Raw genomic sequence first — 16,854 nt, forward strand, 5'->3', positions numbered from 1 at the left:
ATTCCAGTGCAGACAGATGGAAATTAGTGCGGCCTCTACCTAATATCGAAAATCTTTCATCGCGATAGTTTTTAGCGCAAGTTGCATTCTCAGCCAAATGCTTGCCGATGGCAGAGTTCATAGCCATGGCCTGATTACGTTCTAGTATTCGGAGATCAGTTACGGCTGCGTCTTCGCGAGAGTCCAATATGCGTGATCTAATAACGCTAGGGACATGTTGTTTGATGCGTTCCTGCAAGCGCTGAGTTGTTCTTCCCACGTACCGACAATCACAGTGGCACTTGAAATCATAGACTATATTGCTTTGTTGAAAAGCAGGAAGAACATCTTTGCGCGTTGCAGGAAGCAATTGTTTGGTGGTAAACACAACATTAGTTTTTACGTTATCGTAACAGCGATTTACAGCAGAAATCAATTGTTTTTCAAACCGGGAAGAGACGGGGCCCAGCCACGGCAAATGTATATATACGTTTTCCTCAGACCGTGTGTTCGTGTTTTGTGATTTGTTGGGATTGAAATTACTGAGTTTTCTGTCCACAGAACTTTTGATGATGTGTTCGGGGTAGCCGTTATCGATTAGAATTTTGCGGATATATTCTAGCTCCGCGTTTAATTTTACATCCGAACAAATCATCAAGGCTCTGTGCACCAATGTGCCAATCAAATTTAGTTTACGGCGATTCGGGCTAAAAGAATTCCAGCGTATGTAATGCCCTGTAAACGTTGGCTTCCGGTAAACCGAAGTGACAAAGCTAACACCCCGTTTTTCCACCAGAACGTCTAAGAATGGTAACGAGTTAGCACGCTCTTTTTCAAATGTGAATTTTAAAGACGAGTGTAGAGAGTTCAAGTTAACGAAGAAATCATCGAACTCCGTCTCATTTTGACAGATAACGAAGGTGTCGTCGACATAGCGACGGTACATGAATGGAGGCTTGGATTCATCTGCGGCGAAAAGTCTGTTTTCATGGAATCCCACAAATATATTGGCTAAAATCGGGCCAAGAGGGCTACCCATAGCTACACCGTCGGTTTGCATGTAGATGGTATCGTTAAAACTAAACTCAACAGAGCAAGTAGCCGTATTAAGAAGTTCAACGAACACTTTACGCGAGAAGGAAGGTAGTGCTAAATCACCACCACCATATAGCGCGTCCGCACAGATATCAATGGTCTCCTTCAGCGGCACGTTCGTGAAGAGGCTTACGATATCATAAGAACCGAGAAACATATTCGGGTTTGGAAGGTCGGTGGTTTTCATCTCGTGCGCGAATGTAAACGAATCAGCGACGCAATGCGAATCATACATGGAACGCACTGGTTCCAAAACATCGATAAGCCACTTCGCGAGCTTGTGCTGCACCGATCCAATCATAGAAAGAATTGGTCGAACGGGCACATTGGTTTTATGAGTTTTTGGCAGTCCGTACATACGTGGCCTCTGTGCCCCGACCGGTCTGATGACCGGCCTTATTACCCAACGCTTTGGTAACAATGCTAGTCCTGACGGGAAAAATATTGTTAACTTATCGGACTACAAGCTCACGTCCACTGAAGAGTTCGTATTGTCTCATGGTCTCAACTTTTGTTTACCACCTACTACCATCAAAAGTGAAGAGGTATTCGCAGAATTTGAAGTGTTAATGGCTCAACTATATCATCGCAAGGCGAGCTCCGCTGATAATTTGCCTGCCCTCAAAGCAAGATTGAGTGATTTGGCAGATGCCTATTGTGGATATCCTATTGATTCGGAAAATTTTTTAATGACGAAGGAATGTTTTCGTGCAATAAGAGCATTGCGACAGAATCCAGACATTCACATTAGCAAGCCGGATAAGGGCTCTGGGGTTGTAATCCTAAACAAACGGGATTACATACTCAAAATGGAAGCAATCTTGGGTGACCAATCAAAATTCAAGACACTTGGTCCCGCTGCTGAATTCGATAACATCGCCAAGATTGAAAGACGGATACAGCGCCGACTATTCAGCCTCAAGAAAAACGGCTCCATATCACCTGAGGTCTATGCCTCCATCAGACCGGTCGGGGCACAGAGGCCACGTATGTACGGACTGCCAAAAACTCATAAAACCAATGTGCCCGTTCGACCAATTCTTTCTATGATTGGATCGGCGCAGCACAAGCTCGCGAAGTGGCTTATCGATGTTTTGGAACCAGTGCGTTCCATGTATGATTCGCATTGCGTCGCTGATTCGTTTACATTCGCGCACGAGATGAAAACCACCGACCTTCCAAACCCGAATATGTTTCTCGGTTCTTATGATATCGTAAGCCTCTTCACGAACGTGCCGCTGAAGGAGACCATTGATATCTGTGCGGACGCGCTATATGGTGGTGGTGATTTAGCACCACCTTCCTTCTCGCGTAAAGTGTTCGTTGAACTTCTTAATACGGCTACTTGCTCTGTTGTGTTTAGTTTTAACGATGCCATCTACATGCAAACCGACGGTGTATAGCTATGGGTAGCCCTCTTGGCCCGATTTTAGCCAATATATTTGTGGGATTCCATGAAAACAGACTTTTCGCCGCAGATGAAACCAAGCCTCCATTCATGTACCGTCGCTATGTCGACGACACCTTCGTTATCTGTCAAAATGAGACGGAGTTCGATGATTTCTTCGTTAACTTGAACTCTCTACACTCGTCTTTAAAATTCACATTTGAAAAAGAGCGTGCTAACTCGTTACCATTCTTAGACGTTCTGGTGGAAAAACGGGGTGTTAGCTTTGTCACTTCGGTTTACCGGAAGCCAACGTTTACAGGGCATTACATACGCTGGAATTCTTTTAGCCCTAATCGCCGTAAACTAAATTTGATTGGCACATTGGTGCACAGAGCCTTGATGATTTGTTCGGATGTAAAATTAAACGCGGAGCTAGAATATATCCGCAAAATTCTAATCGATAACGGCTACCCCGAACACATCATCAAAAGTTCTGTGGACAGAAAACTCAGTAATTTCAATCCCAACAAATCACAAAACACGAACACACGGTCTGAGGAAAATGTATATATACATTTGCCGTGGCTGGGCCCCATCTCTTCCCGGTTTGAAAAACAATTGATTTCTGCTGTAAATCGCTGTTACGATAACGTAAAAACTAATGTTGTGTTTACCACCAAACAATTGCTTCCTGCAACGCGCAAAGATGTTCTTCCTGCTTTTCAACAAAGCAATATAGTCTATGATTTCAAGGGCCACTGTGATTGTCGGTACGTGGGAAGAACAACTCAGCGCTTGCAGGAACGCATCAAACAACATGTCCCTAGCGTTATTAGATCACGCATATTGGACTCTCGCGAAGACGCAGCCGTAACTGATCTCCGAATACTAGAACGTAATCAGGCCATGGCTATGAACTCTGCCATCGGCAAGCATTTGGCTGAGAATGCAACTTGCGCTAAAAACTATCGCGATGAAAGATTTTCGATATTAGGTAGAGGCCGCACTAATTTCCATCTGTCTGCACTGGAATCGACTTATATTAAAATCCACCGACCGCGCTTGTGTCAGCAGAAGGAATTTGTAGTGAATCTAAAAATTGTCCACTAGCTGCGCTCGCGGTTTGCCTGTATTTCATGTTGTTTGTTTCTATGACGTCATAATTGGTTGTATGCAATGTAGCTAGATGCATGTTTTTGAAATTCTCCATTTGCTGACGATTGCCCTTGAGAAGTGTCAGCTCGAAAAGCTTCGGGTTTTAATATGAATATATTATTAAAATGTATATTAAAGTTCTGTACCCCAAAGAGTCTCTCCATTTTTGATAATATTTCTAATTTCGGAAATTACGTCGCGGGCCACTCAAAACCTTCTCACGGGCCACGGGTTGGCCGGCCCTGAATTACGATGTATATTGTATATACATGACGCAAATTCGCTAGGCGCGACGTTTCATAGGCTAAGTCCCGTATTCAGAGTGACGTCTCGATCTCAAACTCAAGTCGTGCTCAACGGAAATTTCAGGAGAATCTGTAAATAGCCTACCCAGCCAACGCTAAAGCCCCTACGGCTTTGTAACATGATTTCCTTTCTGTCTAATAGGCCTATTCCGGGGTGTATCTCACCGTTGGAATTGTGAATTCAGTTAACACACATGTTCACAGCACAATTTGCACAATATATTCACGTCCAAACCGTCAAAAAAGTTAATGAGTAAGGCCTTGAGTCTGCCCACGGCTTTATTTGGAAAACGCTTGCTCAAACGCCCCATTTCCAGCTCAACTCCAACCTCACACCGTCATTGAATGCCAAAGCCACAACATCCCAACTCGCGAGAGCGCTAAGTACGACTCCAGCCGAACTAAAACCCGTTTTTCGCTTCGCTTTCTGATACCGATTCTTACGCAATGTTGACGCAAAATGAGTTTGAGCTCCGAGTAACGTTTCTTGAATACAGGCCGGACAAGACCGTTTCGTGTTTTATGGGGTTTTGTCGATGTCGCACTGTGTAATTTAGTGAGCAAAAGGCCACCTATGGTTTATCAAGTCTTCTGGGGACTGAATTTATGCTCGCGCAGGTCCACAAATGCGTCGATTTAAAAGTTAAACACTTCTCAAATATCATCTGCTATGGACATAATATAGACCAGAGGTTACATATATGGATTACATCGAACCTTGAGGTAATCAGTCTTTATAGCAACGAAAAGGCTCATAATTTGTTGAACTTGTATACTTCGCTTCGAGGCGCTTCGTCATCGTGGTTAGGGCTATTCAAAAGTAAACGTCGTTTCAAATTTAACCGGCTACTTGATAAAATTGTTCGGTTGCCATCGGTCCCATCGGATGGGTCCAAAGGTAGCCAAGAGTGGATCAATTACATTATTTCATCTCAATTACAAATAAAATTACAATTACTCCTTGCTAAAAATATCAAATTACAATTACAATTACATGAAAAAATGTAATTAATTACATTCAGCCCAATTACAATTACAAATAAATTTCCAACTCTGGATTTGAGAACTACCTGCTGTTATGATGTGACTTCTCAAGTTTTAATTTGTACCTTATTTGGTCAATGGAAAATGCCAGCAGCTTCACAGGGAAATAATCTGGTATTTTACGACCAGGACCATTTGTACACAAGCAAAACACCGAACATTGAAATAGCGCTAATGAAGTAATCATATTTAGTGAATGACTGCTGACAGAACTAATCCGAAATCGACAATCGGCTATGGAAAAACTCATCACCGCGGCTGATGAGCTAACATAAAATTACGAAACTATTAATCTCTTCGAAGCGATTAACGTTATACAGCATCAGGGCAGAAACAGCACTCGTCAGCCCCCCCAAAAACGTTGGTCTTTGCCCCCTCTATATGGTGATGGACCGAACGTCTGCGGGACGCAGCCACCCAGATCCCCCATTGGAATGGCCGTTTTCACTACTACTTGTGTTCGACATTTCATATTGGTAATCAACAGTGAGTTTAGACGTCCTCATCGCACGAACATTTTCTATAATTCATGATTGAATTGGTCAATAATATTGGTCATTGCATATATATTTTGAAAGAAATATTTCATCCTCTCTGACCCCACGTAATCAAATTTACCGTTAGAACTGAGTGAGGTGTTGTCTTAGAAAATGTAGGGCACGTAATTAATAAATAAACATATTCGAGCCGGCCCGTTGATATAATTACTTACTGCCAGTTCAAGAGACCCCAACTGGTTGGTCGTTCGGCATCCCCCTGTCTGTAATGGTTGTGCGTCCGGCTTCTTGATCGGTAGGTCGTGGGTTCGATCCCCGGCCGAGTCAGACCAAAGACGGATAGCATGGAGGAGAAAAAAAACGGGGGTGCAGAGTAGATGACCTTACTATAAAGGCCGTACCGCATCTCGATGTTGCAGGCGAAAAAGAATACCATCTCTCTTTCTCTCTCTCTTTCTCTCTCTCTCTCTCTCTCTTTCTCTCTCTCTCTCCCTCTCTCTCTCTCTCTCTCTCTCTCTCTCTCTCTCTCTCTCTTGAAATCGCCCAAACGTACTAAACTGAAAGACCCACACGATTTCAAATTGGTAATTTTGCTGGTAAGGAACTTTTCTCGGAAGGATGGTATTTTTCCTGTGCTGTTCAGATTTTCGGGACTTAAAAATTAGGCGCCAGCTATTCAGGCAACCATGGAAAATTATAAATGTATGTATATATATCGAAGTTTTCGGTCAATATTAGGTCAGTCCTTTTTGGCCAATGTTTACCCGCTGCCGATGTTTTTGGTACATTTCTCAGAGTCCCATGTTTGCCTATAAGCTTCGTGTCTTGACACACCGTGGCGCAATAATGGCCGATGCCGAAATGCCTATTTATATAAATCATGCATAGTTTTTCATGGGGGAAGAGTACCCAAAAATCAATACACTTAGCAGCATTAAATCGGCATAAATTGGCATGATTTCTTCAAAAATGCTCTATATTTCGAGATCATTAACGACTTAGTTTTGAGCCCTCTTCGAGCTCGGGCTTCCCCCAATTGGGGAGTTTATGGGTGGGGCAGTGTGGCAGCAAATAGCCCAATAATTATTCACACGGCATCGTGGCTCAAGCCCTAAACGGTGCAGTTGGCAAGCTTAAGCTTTTTTCTCGCTTGACACATAAACCTTGAAATTGTCACAATGAATGTGTACTATGTGAATTTGCTCGTGTACCCCAGTTTGATGATCCCTGACCTAGACGATGTAAAGAACAGGCATGTACTGTACAGTTGTACACAGTGAATGAAAAGCAACAGAAGATGACATAAAAGCAAGCGATGGAAAGGAAGTGGCATGTGTAGGAACCCTAATCTTCCACCCGTAACCCTAATATCCCGCACCCACAACACCAACGCGAAAAACAATTATTTTAACGTTTATAAGCTTTGACATGTTGATGGGAAACAGTCATTAGTGTCACGGTGAACACTACGGTTGGCTGTGATCGTAAAACGGAGAAGCGTCAATTGTTTTTTGCTGTGCTTGTCAGGTCTCAATAACAATGTACTGTAATTGAAATTGTAATTAGGCCAAATTTTATCAAATTACAATTACAAATAGAATTACAGAAAATGAAAATGCTTCAATTACAATTACAATTACAATTACATGAAAAAATGTAATAATTACATTCAGCTCCATTACAAATTACAATTACTCCAACTCTGAAGGTACACGACCTGGGGATATTTAATGCTCTCAAACATCTATAATATGTTTCAACTTTTCGTGCTATGTAGGGCAGACCGGAGACAACTGTAACACTTTTTGCAATTTTCATGATTGATTGATGGTTGAGTTCCATTTTAGTTTTTATATCAACTATCGAGTTGCTGGCTTCTTTAAGTAAAATTTCCATGAGTAAACACGCAATGTTGGAAAATGCAAAAAGTGTTACAGTTGTCCTCGGTCTGCCCTACACAGCAAGAAAAGTTGAAACATATGAATGTTTGAGAGTACGTAATAAAGGACCCCAGGTCGTGTACCTTTGGACCCATCCGATGGGACCGATGACAACCTTACAATTTTATCAAGTAGCCGGTAAAATTTGAAGAAACGTTTATTTTTGAATAGCCCTATAGCCACGATCACGAAACGCCTCGAAGCGAAGTATACAAGTTGCAACGAATTATGTGCCTTTTCGTTGCTATAAAGACTGATTACCTCAGGGTTCGATGTAATCCATGTAACCTCTGGTCTATATTATGTCCATAGCAGATGATATTTGAGAATTGTTCAACTTTTACATCAACGCATTTGTGGACCTGCGCGAGCATAAATTCAGTCCCCCAAAGACTTGATAAACCATAGGTGGCCTTTTGCTCACTAAATTACACAGTGCGACATCGACAAAACCCCAGAAGCCACGAAACGGTCTTGTCCGGCCCGTATTCAAGAAACGTTACTCGGAGCTCAAACTCATTTTGCGTCAACATTGCGTAAGAATCGGTATCAGAAAGCGAAGCGAAGAACGGGTTTTAGTTCGGCTGGAGTCGTACTTAGCGCTCTCGCGAGTTGGGCTTTTGTGGCTTTTTTGGCATTCAATGACGGTGTGAGGTTGGAGTTGAGCTGGAAATGGGGCGTTTGAGCAAGCGTTTTCCAAATAAAGTCGTGGGCAGACTCAAGGCCTTACTCATAAACTTTTTGAACCCCGGAATATTAAACAGAAAGGAAATCATGTTACAAAGCCGTAGGTGCTTTTGCGTTGGCTGGGTAGGCTATTTCCAGATTCTCCTGAAGTTTCCGTTGAGCACGACTTGGGTTTGAGATCGAGACGTCTCTCTGAATACGGGCCTTAGCCTCTGAAACGTCGCGCCTAGCGAATTTGCGTCATGTATATACAATATACATCGTAATTGATCAGACGCCGGGTGCCAAAAGCGATGTTAACAGCGCTTTAATAACTCCATTAATAATTATTGGGACTGTCTCAAAGCTATGTGAATAATTTTGATCATACGAAGACTTGACTTGATCTATATTCGCGATTACGAGACAAAGTGTCGTTCAACATATGCGACCTTGCGTTTGCGCTCGCAGAGAGGCCGTCGACTATGAAACATAGGCACAATATGATTGACGCATATTGGTCGAAGCTTTCGATATCGATAAGTCCAGGCGCCGAATAGTCCATTCCTTGCAAACTGAGCCCAGCGATATACAACAGGCCCGTAATATAGTCAAGTGACAATGTTATTGACCTATGACCGCTTCGCGCGGCTAGTGGCCCGCGCAATAGTTCGTCAATCAAATGTGGCCCTTTGGCTAAAAAGGTTGGCCACCCCTGTCGTAATTGATCAGACGGCGAGTGCCAAAAGCGATGTTAACAGCGCTTTAATAACTCCATTAATAATTATTGGGACTGTCTCAATGTGAATAATTTTGATCATACGAAGAATTTGACGTAAGCAGGGGCATTTTGTTTTTTGATAGGCTCATGTGAATATGTTAATCGAGCGAACATTGGCAGGACGTAGGCTACACGTCTAAAGCTGTCAACATGAAGACCCAGCTGAGAATATCACTACCGAAAATTTCCTCGTCTCAGAATTTATTCACGATGACGATTATGCATTTACGAGCATTATTATAATCAGTGGGTGACGCTGGCATACATTTAAAGGCCAGTCACTTGGTTGATCCAGCTTCTCGCTTCCGGGAACGCGATTCTTGCGTAAACGGCAGGCGTAGTTGTGCTGCAGCTGCTGCTACCCCAGGAAACGGCACCGATCAGAGTCCATACTCCGTTAACTTGTTGTACGAGAGGACCGCCGGAATCACCCTGAAAACCACAGATGATAAAATCAGACAGAACAGCGGAGAAACGATTTATTGCTTTACCATGCAAGAAGTAGCACCGTCACCTCCAGCGCATTGCATTGAGTCGTCGATTCTCTGTTGGTTGGGGAGTACAGTCCAAACCGAGTTACAAGTCTTGGAGGCCACCAGTGGCAACTGGGTGTATTGGAGATTGTTCGGGATAGTATTGGGGTCTACGAAAAAACACAAGATCGCATGTATTAGATAGACTTTCCCTTAATTACAACAATATATCTGGTCAATATTATGTCGTCTATTCGTGGCATTCATTCACCAGCTTATTGAGTGGTATCGGATTGTCGGTATTCATACGCTAGAGTGGGGGGTAGAGAAAGTTTGGAATTTGGTATATGCTATAGGCTACTCACTGCTTCCACCGTTGATGTATCCCCATCCGCTGGTCACGGCAGTGCCCGTGAACGTTTGGCCTGATGAAGCCAAAGCGACGGCAGCAACCTAACATACACAAATTCATCAGGTTTCTGTGATGTTTTCATTTTTATAACTGTTTTGTGACAGTTACCGTAGATCCGGCGGTTGCCCTAAACGCAAGTTTGATGACGGCGTAATCGTTGCTGATTGTATTCGAGTTGTAGTCGGGGTTGGTGGTGAATGTACCAGAGATCGTCTCGAGTGGGTTGCTGATCGTGGTGCTTCCGATGGCAACATTTACGTTGTTGAGTCTATAGATATATGTTCACACTGAAGGATTCCAGGCAAGGTAAATAGGTGGCTGTGTTGAGTATTTCTGTTGGCCTACTTCAAGTTTTGAATTTTTACTTATTAGCCAAAGACATGTTAGTTGCACATGCCTTCGAAATGCGATGTGTGAGTATATCCGCCACAGTAAATTCGCAGGTCAAACTTACGTGCAGTGAGCGGCCGTCATGACCCAATCCATGGAAATCAGAGATCCTCCGCAGAAATGGCTGTTTCCGAGGGACCTACGAAGTGACACCTGGAAAGAATTCAAAAGTTTGCGAATGTCATCACCGGACAGAGATTGTGACAGTGTTACTTACTTGCCAGGGATAAGCTCCCGAGGCAGCGTTTGATCCACCAACGATTCGGTTTGCTGGGGAAGCTGTAAATAACAATTTTGTCCAGAAATGCCACGGCATATTGTTTCAATATCGCATTCTTACCTGCTGCTACGGCAGCGAGAGCGAGGATCATAAGAAATCTCATCTTTTCTTCTAGGTTATCTCGAGATTGAGCTTGAAGAGGATATGAGCATTTGACTTCGACTTCGCGATATTTATACCATGTCGGGCTCATTTTGACTCGTTCGATCCTATTTTTGGCATAGAGATATCGCTTCGTGGGAAGTCGCACGTGCATGAGATTTCCGCATGTGATGGTATCCTTTGATAAAGGAGAGTTGATAAAATTTTTACTTTACATCCCCATATCGTTCGGGTCAACAATAATACGCACGCATCAAATTGCAAGAAAACGAAATCAACTGGTAAAGACGATAGCAATATTTCTCCGTCACATCAAGAATTGCCTAAAAAGTATTTAATCCTTCGCAAAAGCTACATTGAAATTTTGACAGAATGTTTTTCTTAAAAACTCCGCCATCCTGGTGTTGGTCAGGTTATCAAAGATTCTAACCTTCGGTCTGTATAGTTACTTCTTTTGGTCTTGTCTGCTTGCTTGGTGATTTGAACTACTCGCTCTCTGGATTTGGGAACATGCCGAGGCCGCTGATGCTAGGAACAGGATCACACATAAAAATTAATACATGTGCGTCAAGTAGTCATTGATGAGACTGAAGTGCAAGTTAAAATGTTGCAGTAAATAACTATAGTCAATCTCTTGCTGGAATAGCGATTCCGAAAGCATGCCAACGCTAGTTCAAGTGGAAGTGGCGAACGAAAACTTATAAAATTACTCAAGTGACTAGGCCGACGAATTCAGGATTCGGACTTTGTATATAGTCCATTTGAACAAATAGGCCTGCTACTCGAGTAGTGGGCCTATGTCTTTACTGAGCCTGCACACGTCCGCATACCAAACGTAAATATTATAGGCTTAGATATCATTCTTAGTATTTGCTAGCCCCATGTTATACACGTCGGCAGGCTCGTCATAGAGCAGGATATTTAGTTGGCATGTGAAAATGACAGATGTGTGTACCAATACCTACCTCATCACAACGATTTTTTCGATAAAATATATTTATAAATGACATAGTCTTTCCGTAGGCCAAGATATCTCAAATGACGCAATAGTCGAGAACCAATATTTGTATTTATACATTGATAAAATGGATCAGCCCTTATCATTTCTGCTTGCTATATAGCATGGATAGTGAGCGTTCATGATGACATAGCAGTAATTATGCAACTTCAAAGTTATCGAATATTGTTCTACTATTACCTACAAGTATCCGTACAAGAAGTTTTCATTACTACTCACGTAAACGTAATGAAGGGTAGCTCATGTGTGAAATGTCGTTGGTTAATTGCTGTCCTAAACTAACCTATTTCGTATAATAAATATTTGTGATAAGTAGGGCAAGTTTTTGCAACTTTTGCAACTTTTTTTTACAGCTTCCGAACTACTCAGAAGTTGTGTAGTATGGTGTTTTAAGCTGTTTGGAGGAATCCTATAGAACAACTTTTTGCAACTTTTCTCCATTTCTTCAGGTACCAATTTTCAACTTTATCGATATTTTATGCAACTTGCTTCGATTTTGATGTAAATTTTTGCAAGTTTTTTCGATTCTGTAGGCAACTAACGTTTTACTGGAAATATTCGGCACTATACGTAAATTTAGCCTGCAAATTATTAATATATCGCTTGATTATTAGCCTGCAAATTAATAATATATCGCTTGATTATTTCACTGTCGTTTAAATTTGAGGTCCTGTCTGATTTGACGTACATTATATATTTTCACTAGATCAATTTTTGCAGGCTATTGATTCTGTTGAAGTCGCCAACATTGAGTTGTGTTACAGTGCCTTGGATACGGAACAATTCGAGTAGGCTATCTCATACTCTAATAATTTCAAAGGACTTGCCCATAAATGCAACTTTTTAGTGCAACTTTTGTGCAAATTAAATGCAACTTTTTACTGTAGTTTCTGTGAAAAATAAGTGCTACTTTCCACGGATTTGACTGCAACAAAAACTTCCCCTAGTAATGATTGTATGTCTGCCACGACACCCGCTTTCGAATCAGGCTTGTGATTACGTAATAATTATAGTTCGCAAATATTAATTCACTACGGCTTGTGAGAGACAAAACTATTGTCAAAGCTACGAATAGGGGTCCGTCTTAAGTCAAACATGTTTTTACAATCTACAAAGGCTAGGGAGCCACTGCCCCGGAACTTGCTATTTGGTTCATTTGAATTATTCCACTTCCGAAAAATTAACCATTGATCAATATTATTAATACTGTCAAATATGATTGGGTGACTCCGGCCTTGAAGACTTCGGTCATATCGGATCTCCCTGTCCATACCGTGTAAAATATTGTTAAGAAAATATATATCAAAATATGTGCTATCAGAGGTGAATGTTTGTGGACATTGCCTATTTTATATTTCATGGTTGACGAATAAAAGAATTCTCTCTCTTCTGTCTCTCGCAAAGCTAATTCACAATCCGGATGTCGCATTAGCCGGGTACGAGTTTGATTTGGGTGCTATGACATCACAAGCGATCAGTCACGCCCGTTACGTTGTTGGCTGCTCCGCTGGGACCTGGGACTTGTAAATTAGAGATGGGCTTAACCGATATTTTGCAGTAGCAGTTACGAACTGCTACTTTCGAAATCTTAACTGTGATTTTTAACTGTTACTTTTTAGCAGTTAAATTGGGGTAAAGCCTACGTCACAATTGACCGCTATTTAGTCGAAAAAGTGGAAATGTATTAGTTCACTTCTAAACTCGCCGATATCAAACCTCAACTTTAAACTAACAATTGATTATGATTGAAACATAATCATACGGAGTCGTCTAGCCTCATCTTACTATTACGCTTGCAGAAAATTCTTTCATGGAGTAAGTATATTTACAGAAGCGCCCACCTTATGCCCTTCATGACAAACATGGATTTAATTTAGCAACCGAAGATGTTCAGTCAAATTGGGTAGTGGTTGAGGATAAGCCCTGTTATTGTCACGACTCACGAGTGTGATGTGGTTTTCTGGTTGAGACTGTACTGCAGTGACACTCATTTCTCGAACGATGAAACAAACCAGAGAACTACCGGGATAAATGTATTGAATGTCAAGGCTATGTGCTAAGTGCTATTCTGTTAACTGTGATTCGGGTTAGCAGGTAACTGCTACTGCTACTTGAAAAGCTTAACTGTTACTTTTTAACAGGCTGCTATTTTTTTCACATCTCTATTGTAAATACAGTGCAGTGCCCTGATCCGAAGGAGTGCAATTATGCCGTTGTTATAATGTATCACATCTGAGTCAGGAATAGTAAACACTATCAATTCCAAATGTCGAAGAGGCTACTTTTAGCCGTACTCTTTCTTGCCGTCGCATATGCATCAACAAACGGTACCGATACTGGTAAGTGTACTGTAGGGTTCAGTCACGATTACCGATATCTCTGTACTTCTTTTCAACATATTTTGTAGAGTGATGAATCGAGTCGCCGTCTTAGTTCGTGAAAGCTCATGTACAGTTTTCGAAATGTGCTGGCAAATAATAGTTGTATTGCTGCCATTGCATGATCTGGTGACACACGTCACACTCACACTGTACCGGTATCCCTTAGCCTACTTACTGTATGACTCGAGGCCGTATAGTCTGGTGCAAGTTTGACAGCAGAGATTTGGCGCTCTGCGGAGTGGAAAACTATATTCAAAGTGGTTTTAATTGAAATTTTCTTTGATAGAGTACTGTACTGATTCCAAATGCATTAGTAGCCTAATATTTTGGTCTGAACATGGCATTCACATTGGAATGCACCAAGATGTTGCATAGGTTACCCATTGTCTGGCAAAGATCTGACTAATCAGAGTTAAGCGGTTCTCTCATGGCTCCGAATTTGTCTACATTAGGGGTGCCAAACTCAAAGTGGGTCGCGGGCCGGGTTCAAGCCTACAAAACGGCCGCGGGCCGGACCAGTCAACTGATTTCAACATGTTACATCGTGCCTCCCCTTTTCACTTGAATACTTTATTATCAAGCATAAAAATAATAATACATGGCTCATAGGGGTTTTATGCTTGCAAGTCGCAATACACTACTTCGCGAACAATGGAATTGGCTTAAATACTATGATTGAACGGTGGAATACAGTTGAGAAACAATAAAAGTGTGGTGCTAACGACGATCTAAGTTGGCATATTTATATGCTCCCTTTGCTATAGCCGTAATCTGGCGGTAGCCAACGTATACGTTGTGTGGAATACAAGATATTTACCTGTAAACATGGACTTTGGAATTTGGATTATTGTCATTAAATCGCAAGTCGGGTATCTCCTAAGTCCGGGGAACTATTGGGTGGAAAGTGACATAGCAATGTTAACTTAGATATTTGAATTATATATTTTCTAGCCAATATATATTTCCCATGTAAACTGCATATAGCCGTTCCGAATTGGCGTTTTCGCTGTTGTGAATAATTACTTGTTAGTCCATTTTTCCATAAAACTATGAAGTCAGTGTGCACTTTTGCCTTTTCGAATTGGAGTGTGTAAAACCATAACACCATAGTCGGGTGGTTGTAATGTGGCCTATGAACATGCTCTACATTTGCTGTCTTGAGGGATTATTTAATGGAAGTATTTCCTGCAAAAAAATCTCAACATTTGTTAGAAATGTGCTGAATAATGTAACAATTTTACAATCTACTCAGAATAGCTTCGCGGGCCGCATCCGAGCCGTTTGTTTGATACCCCTGGTCTACATCATATAAAGTATGATGTCGAATGGTATTATATAATTACCGGACTGTAGCATGGTAACTGGTTTTGAAGAGTACAAATATGTTGCTCAACAAATTGAAGAGAGTATTAGATCCAAGGACAAAGGGGGGGGGGGGGGGGTGAGGGCAGTGCAGAATGGAGTCATTGCCATACCTCGGATCTTACCCCCAGAAATCATCGTCGCGGTTATGATCTCCCACTTTGATGTGTATTCAAATAGAGCGATGGCTGGTAATTTGATATGTGCATGGCACTTTATAGACATCGCTTAAAGCTGGTGAACTGTTGTGCGAATGAAATTGCATCTTTGTTTCTCCTCGAGTTGCTATAGTATACATGTGGGACTGGAGCTTATACAGGCGTTCATCAAATACATAAATTCAACAACACCAAGAAGTTTGTCTGATACATGTATGACAGGAGTTTATGCATGCAACCCATATAAATGGATGCTATCTTGGTAAATTAGAAATATTTTCGAACCTCCTCTTTTTTCAGCCCTCTTTCTTCTCCGCTGGGCAAATGCCTGCTTGATAGGCCCGTATTAAGAAACCTTACTCAGTGCTCAAACTCATTTTGCGTCAACATTGCGTAAGAATCGGTATTCAGAAAGCGAAGCGAGAGTTTCAGTTCGACTGGAGTCGAACTTGGCGCTCATTCGAGTTGTACTTTTGTGGCTATGGTTTTCAATAACGATATGAGGTTGGAGTCGATCTCAAAATGCGACGTTTGAGCAAGCGTTTTCCGAGTCAAACTGTGGGCAGACTCAAGGCCTTACTTATGCCCTTTTTAACGGTTTGTCCGTGAATATTTTGTGGAAATTATGCTGTGAGCATGTTTGGTGCCTGAATTCACAATTTTAACTGTAATATAGAGCATTGTTATAAGAAGGAAATCAGCATGTTCTAGCGCCAGATGGCTTCATCGTTGGCTGCGTAGGCTATTCCCAAATCGGCGGACATTTTTCATCAGAAAGGTTTCCAATGGATTCGCAATAGCAGTTAATTCCTCACAACGCTCTGTTTTATCATATAACTATAAAACTTAGCATAAGGATATGTAAAGACGAATGGAGGATGAATGTTACTGTAAAACCACAAACAAGCTGTTGTCTAAAAAAGCGAATGTGCAGCGATGCGTACAAATGCAATACACGATGGTAGATGACCTGGCGCTTTATGAATGTACGCAATGTTAGATCATCGCAATACCGTTCATTTAAACGGTCCGTCCCCGTGTATGGCGGAAATATCAACAACACGGTACCATTACCTTTACCCATCATCAGTAATCCAATAAATACCGTAGCTTGTGCTTATGCCTGAAGACTTCAAGATGAAGTCAGATGTTTCATCATTTGAAAATATTTGCTGTGGCTTCTACAGTATGTCAAATAGTCAAATTGTTATTGAGCGGTGTTATTTCGCCTATACATCCAGCTTATAATCCTAATATAATATGTTGACGTAATTAAAGGCAATACTAGGCAACCAACATCACATCTAGGGTTGGATTATCCGGATAACGGTTAACCGCAGGTTTTTTTATTATCCGATATCCGGATATAAATCTGCCGGTTAACCGGATAAAATAGTATCGTTAATATTGCATTTTACACTTTTAG

At 41.6% G+C, this 16,854-nt stretch overlaps 2 protein-coding genes across 2 annotated transcripts in view; one reads left to right on the forward strand and one right to left on the reverse strand.

Annotated features, from left to right (window-relative positions):
- Window positions 1-9,036: 9,036 nt before the first annotated feature.
- On the reverse strand, window positions 9,037-10,615 carry LOC145441904 (chymotrypsinogen A-like). The gene is made up of 7 exons (XM_080319854.1): window positions 10,468-10,615; window positions 10,345-10,406; window positions 10,192-10,280; window positions 9,846-10,005; window positions 9,691-9,778; window positions 9,344-9,495; window positions 9,037-9,284 (listed from the first exon to the last, which is right to left on the reverse strand). The coding sequence occupies exons 1-7, from the start codon at window positions 10,598-10,600 to the stop codon at window positions 9,120-9,122; spliced, it is 849 nt and encodes a 282-aa protein (XP_080175980.1). The 5' UTR covers window positions 10,601-10,615; the 3' UTR covers window positions 9,037-9,119.
- Window positions 10,616-13,698: 3,083 nt separating this feature from the next.
- The window catches only part of LOC145441912 (uncharacterized), a 31,282-nt gene continuing 28,126 nt past the window's right edge, over window positions 13,699-16,854 (forward strand). Inside the window, exon 1 of the mRNA XM_080319863.1 lies at window positions 13,699-13,866. Within this exon, the coding sequence (XP_080175989.1) occupies window positions 13,794-13,866 (73 nt within the window). The 5' untranslated portion in view covers window positions 13,699-13,793. The remainder of the gene's footprint in view (window positions 13,867-16,854) is intronic.

The sequence above is a fragment of the Botryllus schlosseri genome, chromosome 6 (genome assembly GCF_051294905.1).
Source record: "Botryllus schlosseri isolate E-star chromosome 6, Bs_hap1, whole genome shotgun sequence".
NCBI classification, from domain to species: domain Eukaryota; kingdom Metazoa; phylum Chordata; class Ascidiacea; order Stolidobranchia; family Styelidae; genus Botryllus; species Botryllus schlosseri.